The sequence below is a fragment of the Lathyrus oleraceus genome, chromosome 2 (assembly GCF_024323335.1).
Source record: "Lathyrus oleraceus cultivar Zhongwan6 chromosome 2, CAAS_Psat_ZW6_1.0, whole genome shotgun sequence".
In the NCBI taxonomy this organism is placed as follows: Eukaryota; Viridiplantae; Streptophyta; class Magnoliopsida; order Fabales; family Fabaceae; genus Lathyrus; species Lathyrus oleraceus.
In genome coordinates, this window is record NC_066580.1 from 196,772,648 (window position 1) to 196,783,862 (window position 11,215).

General features: G+C 36.1%; 1 protein-coding gene across 1 annotated transcript; it reads right to left on the reverse strand.

Annotated features, from left to right (window-relative positions):
* Positions 1-8,558: 8,558 nt before the first annotated feature.
* Positions 8,559-10,845, reverse strand: LOC127122578 (uncharacterized). The gene is made up of 7 exons (XM_051052888.1): positions 10,645-10,845; positions 10,366-10,491; positions 9,721-9,756; positions 9,173-9,526; positions 9,053-9,076; positions 8,952-8,954; positions 8,559-8,747 (listed from the first exon to the last, which is right to left on the reverse strand). Exons 1-7 carry the CDS (start codon positions 10,843-10,845, stop codon positions 8,559-8,561), a joined length of 933 nt encoding a protein of 310 aa, XP_050908845.1.
* Between the last annotated feature and the right edge of the window lie 370 nt (positions 10,846-11,215).

The following is an 11,215-nucleotide window of genomic DNA, read 5'->3' on the forward strand; positions in this document are numbered from 1 at the left end:
CTTTTTGATGCATGTGTTTGACAAGAGGTTTAGGCCTCCTACCCTTGGTTGCTTTTTATGAGCTTTTTGTGAATTGAAAGGGCATGATTTATGTGATTACATTTTAATTTGAGGGCAACTCTTGGTTACCCTATTTTGTTTCACTAACCCTTTTGTTGAGTTTTTGTGAAGGCACATGACTTTTGCAGGGATAACTTGCGTGGTTTTCCCACTTTATTTGTGGGATAACCCCTGAAGGTTCATTCCGATTACCTGTACTGACCCACTTTCTTTGATGATGTTAGCTTGGAAGGATCTCAGGGTCTCCCATTCCTCTAATTGCTGTTACTTTGGATCTTTATCCGCGTGGTACTTTTACATTTTTCCCGCATTTTACTGCTTTTCTAGCTGGAAGACCTCGATAGGAGGCAATGTTTTTGTGTTTACTTTATGCAGGTTCCTTTGTCGAGGGTTAAGAGCTATGAGGTCTTATCCTCATTACCCTTTTGCATGCGCGTTCCTACAATGCAAACAAACCCTTCATTGATTTTTCTTCTCCATAACACACGGTTACTCCTTCTACTACAGGCGAGTAAGTCTCCAAAGGTCGAGCATCCGGTAGATTGCGTAGTAACGTTGTTCGCCCAAAACCCAATCCATAACCCCGTAGTTAGCCGAACTACGTTTTGCTCTGATTCTCAGGCCAGATGAGATACGTAGGCATAAGACGCGATGTCTTAGCGAGCACACATCCCCCAACCCATAGGTCAGCCGAACTACGTTTTGCTCTGATTCTCAGGCCAGATGAGATACGTAGGCATAAGACGCGATGTCTTAGCGAGCACACACCCCCCAAGCCCATAGGTAGCCGAGCTACGAAGACTCTCATTCTCATATTCAGATGAGATACGTATGCAGTGGATGCGACATCCGCGCGAGTCAATTTTCATTTAACCCCTTTTTTTTTGGTAAACAGCACAAGATAAACTCACACCCTTTAGACAAAAACTACATAAGTGGATCCCGTAGAGTACTACGGATGCGTAGGGGGTGCTAATACCTTCCCTTCGCATAACCGACTCCCGAACCCAAGATTTGGTTGTGAGACCTTGTCTTTTCCTTTCCTTTTTCAGGTTTACTTCGAGCGTTTCCTTTCCCTCCTTTGGGATGAATAACGCACGGTGGCGACTCTTCTGTCATGTTCTTTCGCCGGTTTTTTTTTCGCGCACTGTATTTTTCAGGTTGCGACAACTGGAGACTCTGCTGGGGACACTAAGAAGTTGACCTCTTGCTGGTCCATCTTCCCTAAGCGAGTCCCTCCTAGCTTTTGTAGTTTGTTTATTGGGTGTTCATGCTTTTGTACAGTTATTTATTTACCTGCTTTACCTTATTGCATTGTGTACATATCATTGCTTTATCTGTTGGTTGGCTATGGCTGCTTGGTGATCTTTGTGAGATGAGTTCTATACCCGAACTCGAGTGCACTTAGGATAGGAGAATGGCATAGTCCTGTCGACTTGTGTGGAGTTATTCCTTAGCGAGTTGACTTGCAAGCCCATTCACTTGGTGGAGGTCATGTTGAGATCAATAATGTCACATAAGTAAGTTGTGGTTAGACATTACTTGTTCCAATATAGACCTTAGAAGCCGAGGACCTTAGTTTACCAAACCCATCTTGGCCTATTCGTAGGACGTAGTGCGAAAGTCGTTCAAGTGTAAGATTTGATACGATTGTTACGCGATACTACACTCATAAGAGTCTCTCTTGAGAATATTTTTGGAATACGAGTAGTCGTTCCTTCAATAATATCTGAAAGATGGGATTATGACTATGGGAACCTTTTGTAGAACATGTTTGGCAGGTTTAAACCTTAGTACACTCCTTTTGGGTGGTTCTTAACCTAAACTCCATGCTCGTGACTTGCAACAAACCCTTGATTCATGGTTAATCCGATCAGGTATCCTTAATATCAATGAAACTTGGGTGTTGATAAGGTGTAAACCATAATCCACCAAAATGGGTGGTTGATATTAAGGATAACATGATCCATCCCATGACCTTTGTTTGGTGTGCTCTTAATTTCTCTCCAGAAAGTGCAACCCGACAGATGTTCAAGCGGATCTGTCAATTCTGATTGACATGCCTTTGCATTGCATAACATCATCTGCATATTTGCATCCAACATCTCATGCTTATTCATTTGCAGGGTATTCCCTTTCAAAACGGGGGTGCCTTAAAACTGAACAAGCAGTGCATCGCATACCATGCATATTAACCCTTGTCTGTTTTGCAGGTGTCACCGCAGTGTCTAATGTTTGTTCCCTGTATCAGGCAGTTATTGGTCCCAAGCGAGTCCACAGGTACCCGACAAAGGAAAATCGTCCACAACTAGCGATGGACCAAGTACAGAAAGAGCTGGCTGATATGCGTGAAAGGATGGATCAGTTCATGACATTGATGACTGATATGGCAGAAGGCCAGGAAAAGCTGAGGGAATTGGTTGAGCAACCGAGGCCCAATCCAGATTTGGAGATACCAAATGCTGAGGGAAACCCTGGTAACCCTGGGAACGCTGATATCCCTGTGAACACTGGTAACGCGGGTAACGCAAATGCTGATGGAAACCCGGGTAATGTTGGCAACACAAAAGGAGTGTACTAAGGTTTAAACCTGCCGAACATGTTCTACAAAAGGTTCTCATAGTCATAATCCCATCTTTCGGATATTATCGAAGGAACGACTACTCGTATTCCAAAAATATTCTCAAGAGAGACTCTTATGAGTGTAGTATCGCGTAACAATCGTATCAAATCTTACACTTGAACGACTTTCGCACTACGTCCTACGAATTGGCCAAGACGGGTTTGGTAAGCTAAGGTCCTTGGCTTCTAAGGTCTATATTGGAAAAAGTAATATCTAACCATAACTTACTTGTGTGAGATTATTGATCTCAACATGACCTCCACCAAGTGAATGGGCTTGCACGTCAACTTGCTAAGGAGTAACTCCACACAAGTCGACAAGACTATGCCATTCTCCTATCCTAAGTGCACTCGAGTTCGGGTATAGAATTCATCTCACAAAGATCACCAAGCAGCCATAGCTAGCCAACAGATACAACAATGATATGTACACAATGCAATAAGGTAAAGCAGGTAAATAAATAACTGTACAAAAGCATGAACACCCAATAAACAAGAAATCACACAAGCTAGGAGGGACAAGCTTAGGGAAACCGGGTCCCCAGCAGAGTCGTCAGCTGTCGCAACCTGAAAAATACAGTGTGCGAAAAAACAACCGGCGAAAGAAAATGACAGAAGAGTCGCCACCGTGCGTTATTTATCCCAAAGGAGGGAAAGGAAACGCTCGAAGTAAACCTGAAAAAAGGAAAGGACAAGACGGGGTCTCGCAACCAAATCTTGGGTTCGGGAGTCGGTTATGCGAAGGGAAGGTATTAGCACCCCTACGCATCCTTAGTACTCTACAGGATCCACTGTTGTAGTTCTTGTCTAAAGGGTGTGAGTTTATCTTGTGTTGTTTACTAAAAAAGGGGTTAAATGAAAATGACTCGCGCGGATGTCGCATCCACTGCATACGTATCTCATCTGAATATGAGAATCAGAGTCGTCGTAGCTTGGCTGACCTATGGGTTGGGGGGATGTGTGCTCGTTAAGGCATCGCGTCTTATGCCTACGTATCTCATGTGGAATGAGAATCAGAGCAAGCCGTAGTTCGGCTAACTACGGGGTTATGGATTGGGTTTTGGACGAACGACGTTACTACACCATCTACCGGATGCTCGACCTTTGGAGACTTACTCACCTGTAGTAGAAGGAGTAAACGTGTGTTTAGGAGAAGAAAAATCAATGAAGGGTTAGGGTTTGGGATGCTCATGCAAAAAGGGAAATCCTAGACGAAGGAACCTGCATAAAGTAAACACACAAAACATTGCCTCCTATCGAGGTCTTCCAGCTAAGAAAGCGGTAAAAATACGGGAAAATGTAAAAGTACCACACGGATAAAGATCCGAAGTATGAGTAATTAACGGAACAAGGAAACCCTGAGATCCTCCCAAGCTAACACCATCAAAGAAAGTGAGTCAGTACAGGTAATCGGAATGAAACCTCCAGGCGGTATCCCACAAATAAAGTGGAACACCAGGCAAACCATCTCTGCAAGAGTATGTGAGCCCTCACAAAAACTCAACAAACAAGTTAGAGAAACAAAATAGGGTAACCCAGGGTTGCCCCAAATCAAAATGTAACCACATGAATCATGCCATTAAAATTCACAAAAAGCTCACAAAAAGCAACCAAGGGTAGGAGGCCTAAACCTCTTGTCAAACACATGCATCAAAAGGGTATCAAATTCACCCATAATATCTCATACATTTAGAGCATTCAAATTAAAGGCATAAAGATGATGGATATAGGGCAAACCTGATTGGAGAGATCGGTTGAAATCAAGTGGCACGGATGGATTTGCAAACCAATGTTGGGGTTTGCTTGAGCTGAAAGTGTGTGAGTCAGAATGAACCTTTCAGAGTTGCCTGGAGGTTGCTCTGAACTCTGTTAGCTCTTCTCTCACTGTCTTTTTCCCAGGGTTCTTCTCTGACTATCTTTTTCCCAGACAGGGTAATAGGAATAGAATTTATGCCTTTTGTTTCACTGAAACTCTGAATTTATAACCTGATTTTTGTGGACCTGTGGGCTCAAATGAGAGAGGTCCAAGTCCAAGATTTTTCTTTTATTTATTTATTTATTATTATTATTATTATTATTTTCGTTTTTCGTTTCTTTTTTTTTCTCTTTTTTTCGTTTTTCGATTTTTTTCGTTTTTTTTTCGTTTTTTTTTTCAAAACACGTGGGCTTCGCCTAGCGAGCATGACAGCTCATGAACAAACATTTGCTCCTTCAAGATTAACGTTTTGACTGACGAATAGACCCCTGTTGGAAGTATCTCAAGTCTTTCCCTTGTGTTGACTGATCATCTAAATAGAGTCCACAAAGTGTCCTGGATGATGTTCAAGCTTCTTGGATCCGATTCCGATTGCCATGATGAAATGCAAATGCTAAATGACCTAAAAATGAATGCATGCATAAGGGGTAAAGCGTATGCTTCCAAGAAAAATGAAGGGTAAATTTTGGGGTATTACAATGAGCTCATGAAAATTGAGTAAGCATGGGTCTAATGCATTATATGATATGTTTCTCTAGAGATCCACTGTTAGGGCTCTTCAATATCTCACTCTTACAAGTCCATATATTGCCTTTGCAGTAAATAAGGCATGTCAATTCATGGAACAACCGTTAGATTCACATTGGTCTATAGGCAAAAGAATACTCCATTACTTGAGTGGCATGATAATGTTTTCCCTGATACTTGTTTTAGGTATAACATCACAACCATTCTCGTTACGTGCCTACAACAATTCAAGTTGGGCCAATGACCCTGATGATCAAAGATCAACATCCGCCTCTTGCTTGTTCTTTGGATCTAATCTTGTATCATGGAGTTCAAAGAAGCAAGCCATTGTTTCCTGATACAGCTCAGAAGTCGAATATCATGCGCTGGCTCGCACAACATCTGAAATGTTATGGCTTGAATTCTTACTTGGTGAACTTCATATTCCCTATTCATCCTCCATGCTCTTTTGTGACTACTTAAGTGTTGTTATGCTATCACATAATCCGGTTCTACATGCGCAAACGAAGCATATTAAACTAGATATCTACTTCGTTCTTGAAAGAGTTGTGGCCAAACAGCTTCAGATCCAACATGTCTCGTGCCACACTCATCTTGCAGACATGCTTACAAAATTTAGATTTTTTTTGTTAATTTTTTTAATTTTCAAAAAGATTATTTTTTCAAATTTTCGGAATAAAAAATAATTTTTTACAATTTCATAATAGAAATTATTTTTTATTTTCAAAATTTTTTTATTACCGATTTCCATTTTTAAAAAATAAATTTGTTTAAGTTATTTTTATTTTTTGGAATAACTTTTTTTTTGAGATTTTTTTTTTCAATTTTTTTTTTCATTTTCAGAAAATAATTTTATTATTTTCAATTTTTTTTTCTAAAATTTTTTGTTTTTTGTATCTTTTTTAAATTTTAAAAGAAAAAATATTTTAAAATCTCATAAAATTTGTTTATGTTTTTAAATTTAAAAATTATTATTAATTTAAAGAAAATTAAATTGAAATTAAATTAAATAAATTTGATTAAAATCAAAATCCATTTAAAAACCGGTTATTAACCAAACCGATCCAAACATAAACCAATTTTAAAAAAATAAACCGATTTCGTCAAAGTGGTTTTAAAAACCAAACTAATCCATATATTTGGTTCAATTTGGTTTGGATTTTGAACCATGCACACCCCCTACTACGAATGAATCACGGTTCAATTTGCAGGTACGTTTGAGGTGCAGTGAGAGTTGTAGGAAGTGCGACGGCGATTGGATTTAACCAAGAGAATTATGTAGGCAGTGGCGGTTATGAATGAATTCACAGAGTTCGAAAGAAGAGAATGGGGGTTCGAAAAAATCAAGAAAAAGAGAGCTTCAATGAATTGAACTCGTGAATTTATAGAAATGAGTCTTTGGTGAGTTTTTGCAATTCGTTGCGTTTCAAATACGATTTCGTATGCTGCAGATTGTCGTTTTGTTATTAAATTTTGCATTTTGCTCGCATCATGATTATCGTTCTGGCTTGTGTTGCATTTTTGTTTTCTTTGATGTCGTTTTCCATTGCTTTTGCAGCATTCACATGCCGTTTTGGTGTGAATTTTGATCCATTGCCTTCGCGTTCCGCGTTTTATGGCGTTGGTGCTGTGTTGTAGATGTCATTTTTGTAATGTACTCTTTCAGTTGCTCACGTATGACTTGCTTACAATACCTGCATTTCAACTTTGCCAATGGATTCATCAATTGTTTTTTTATTTCTCTATGGTTAAAGGAAATGGAAATTAGGACATGGTTTAGTATTTTGTTTTATTTGAATGTGGATATGGCTATAGTAATGGACATGGCAAAGGAAATTGGTTATTGGATTTAATTGGATACTAAATTGGATAAAGATTGGATTGAGATGACATTATTTGGATTTTGTAAAATGGATACTAAAATGAGAATTTTGAATTGGATATGGAAAATGGTTAATGAGCTTTATTAAAAAAGAAGGAATGAGCTTTATCATTCTTACGAACCATGGTCCATAAAAAAAGTGATTGAAATTCTAATAAATCGAAACCGAACTCGATTTTAAAATGACGCAAACCTAAAATTAAATAAAAACTCAAACATCTATTCTATCTCCAAAAATCAGTTTTGCATTAAAAATCGAATTGAATTTTTTAAAATGATGCAACTCTGAGAATTAACTTGAAAAAAAGGAGGAAATGATTTCTAACAATTAAAAGTTAAACTTCACAAACCAAGTCTAACCTCAAAAATCAATTTAAACTTCAAAAGTTAATTAGAAGTTGAAACCGACATGAAGTTAGAATTAAATGGAACAATGATGACAAAATGATGACTGTACTAATTAGAAGTTGAAACCGACATGAAGTTAGAATTGAATGAACGAATGTATTAGGTCCCTAAGAAACATATAATCAGGAACAAAGTGGTGAACCAAGAATGATCATGGATCAATAATCAAATGAGATAGAAAACCAAATGGCCACCTGATAAAAAAAATATGTGGCAAATCCTGATGATCAAGGAATGATCAGGCATGATCAAATTCCTCAAAACCAAGCAATTTACCAAGCAAATGAATTTGTTCACCAATGGTATACACAAAGGGATTAGGGCTTGATTGCCTGATCCTCCTCAACGAAAATGGGTTTAGGAAACAATGAAAAACCGCACCTTAAAGGTATAAAACCGTTGTATAATGCTTTAGGGGACAGTTTATCAAGCGTGGAATAAGCAGCCGTTGCTTATTCCATTAGAGCGCGGTTTTTTGATTTCTACCCACGGATTTTGAACACCATCACCTTAAATATCAAATTCCACAGTTTTAGTTGAACTTTTAAGCTGCGGTTTTCCAGTAGCAACGTAAAATAACTTTCCCCAAAACATGTGAAAAGGCAACGATTATTAATAACCAACAGATGTAAACCATAGCTTAATCTATAATTTCATTTACATAGCACACACATAATCGCGCCTAAAACAAAGGAATATACTACGGTTTTTGATAAGAAACGCATAAAAAGCGTTGTCTATAGATTGAAAAACAAATCACATTTATATATAACTTCGATGTTGAGCACTTTAGACTTTGAAAGATATAATTAGTATAGCATTTTCCTGTTCATTTATATGGTGATACATTTGTGATCATATACCTTCACATTATTCTAATAGATTATTTTTCAATATTATTAGAAGAAGCACATTTATAAATTGAAAACATATATAAATATGAAGTATTAATAAGATGAAGTGTAATCAACTCTTTGAAATGTAAAAAATACAAATATTTTCAAAATAAATCCAAGCAATATAAGTTATAGCTAGTTGGCTTATGTAACTCCATAAAACAAAGCATAATCGTCAATATTTAAATCAATGGCGGTCTTTATCATATTCATTGTGTTGAGATTCATGAGAATCATCATCTTGAAAATTATCATATTGAAGATCATTATCATCTTGATCATATTGAAGATCATCATCATCTTGATCATATTGAAGATCATCGTCATCTTGAAGATCATCATCTTGTTCATCTTGAGGATCATCTTTGTTTCTAACCTATAAATATGAAGAATTTCTTTTATATATTATTCAATAACAAAGTTACAATAATCAAAGCGGCATATGCAAGGCTTCAAATGACTTAACATCCATGCAATAATGATTCAATTCAAACAATTGATAGTTATATATTACTCACTAACAAAGTTTGCACGCTTAGAAATCAACCTCGAATCTATGAAATTTATACATGAATCTTACCATCTAAACCAATATACAATGATAATTTTTAAAAAACATAATGAAAATGTGCATGGTAACATATGTTCACAATGTTCAACCTAGCTAGCATGAATATATACTAACTTAATGAGTAACTTATAAAACTAACACCGCATATTTAAAAAATTAAAACACTACAAAATAAAAACTCAACACTTAATAAAATAAATGTTGATTTTTATTAATGTCAATTATAGTACCTTTTGATGAGCAGGGGCATATGTTGATGTCGATGAGCGTGGTGTTGGAATATTATCATTGTGCAAAGTTTCTCTCATCTTATCATCTACTTCCACTTCACTTAAATGTGGATTTTGTTGCATATCCATGCTTTTCAAAAGTGCCTCCATTGCTCCCATCTTTTGCGCCATGTCAGAAATCTTACTATCATATTGCATTTTCATTAAATAAATTTCTTCATTTTTTTTCAACAATGATGGTGTGACAGTTCTTCCATAACATCTCACTCTACCGGGATTTTCTTTTCCAAACAATGATTGAAATGCTTGTGTTCCAGATTCAACTGAGTTTTCAATAGATTCTTGAAGTTTATCCTAATATTTTAAATTATTAGTTTTGAAAAAAATTAAAAAACACATGTGTATTTATAATGAATATTATAATTTAACTTACAATAGCAAATTGGGTTTCCCAATCCACTTGTTTTCCCTATCCACTTGTATTTATAATGATCTCTCTTGATAGAGTATTTGTGCCGTCTCCAAGCATCATTTATTCGAGAAAATACTGTTTTTTTTCCTCTCTCAGGAATTTTGAACTTCGTCTGCAAAAATAAAACAATATTTTTCATCAATTATAGATAAATATTTGATCATTTAAAAAATATGAAATTTTACTTTACATACATTAATATATTTTCAAATACGGTCATTATGACACTTAGGATCTGCTTCATCTTTAAGTAACTCTTTGAAATTTGTATAGATCAACAGGCAAAAATCTGCATTCCTTGCTATAGTTCCAAGGAAATAGCCTAAGTCAGAAGCAATTTGGTCATCAGGTCCAATTGTCTCTCCAAAGTCATCTAGAGTAACTTCTTGACGGTCTTTGACATTCTTGCATATATTTTTAAACAACGTGTTGGTCCACGTGTTCTTTTCTTAGTTGTCCCTTCAATTAAATTGTTCATCTCCTTTTCAACATCTCTTCCATTTTTTTAAGAAAGTCACTGGTTAACATTGTTGGACACAAAGGACTTCTTTTTGTCTTCTTGCAAACACTTTGTTGCCTTTCCCTTGACTCAACTTCAGCCACAACTGTTTTCCTTTGTTGATCATTTACCCTTGAAATGTCATTTCCAAATATCTTTTTTTTTTTGTTGATTCTTATTGTTACTTTCATTTTTTTTCCTTGACTCATCTTCAATAACTACAATTCTCCTAGATTGTTCCTTTGACCTTGAAGTGTCATTTTCAATAGATTTTTTCTCCATAATTTGTTGTCTTTCCAACGACCCATCTCCAATTACCACCTTTTTCACGGGTTGCGTATTTGGATCCTGGATTTGTATAGGCATATGTCTTCTAACTTGAGACAAAGATTGTCCTTTTGAATTTTGAGTTTTAGAAACCAAGGGTTGATTTCTTTCCGAAATCAAAGATTGATCTTATGGATCTTGAATCTTCAATCCTTTGTTTCTTTTTAAAGATACTTCCCTTTCTATACTTTTTTCAGCAAGAGTGTTTTGCAATTTAGTCCTACTTGCATTATCTGAAACATTTTTCTTTGGCTCAGGCTCCTTGTTAGAAGTTGTTGCAAACATAGATAACTTGAATTGTTGAGAAGTTAATGGCTGATTTTTTTTTGTTCCCAAGAGCTTCAACATCTGATATAGGTGCACGTGATTTTCCATGTTTGGTCTTTCTTTCCTCCAGTTTGATGTTGAAATTCCTTGCCAATTCAAAGCTTGATTTTACTTGCGGTAGCTCAAAACTGGAAGCACCCATTTGACCCTTCACATGACATTTCATATTTTTCTTGTTGTTTTCTTCCTTTCTCATTTGTTCTGCAAAATATTTAAACACAAAAAAATTTAGAGAAACAAAGAAATAAATAAGAATGCTCATCAAACCATAAAAAGGTATCGATGGAGAAAATGTGAAAATTTAGAAACAAATCAAAATATAATAAGGTTAGATCATAAGATAAAAGTTTACTATGATAACAATAAGGTGAATGTACAACATTAAAATATAAAAATAAATTAATATATGCATTAAAAG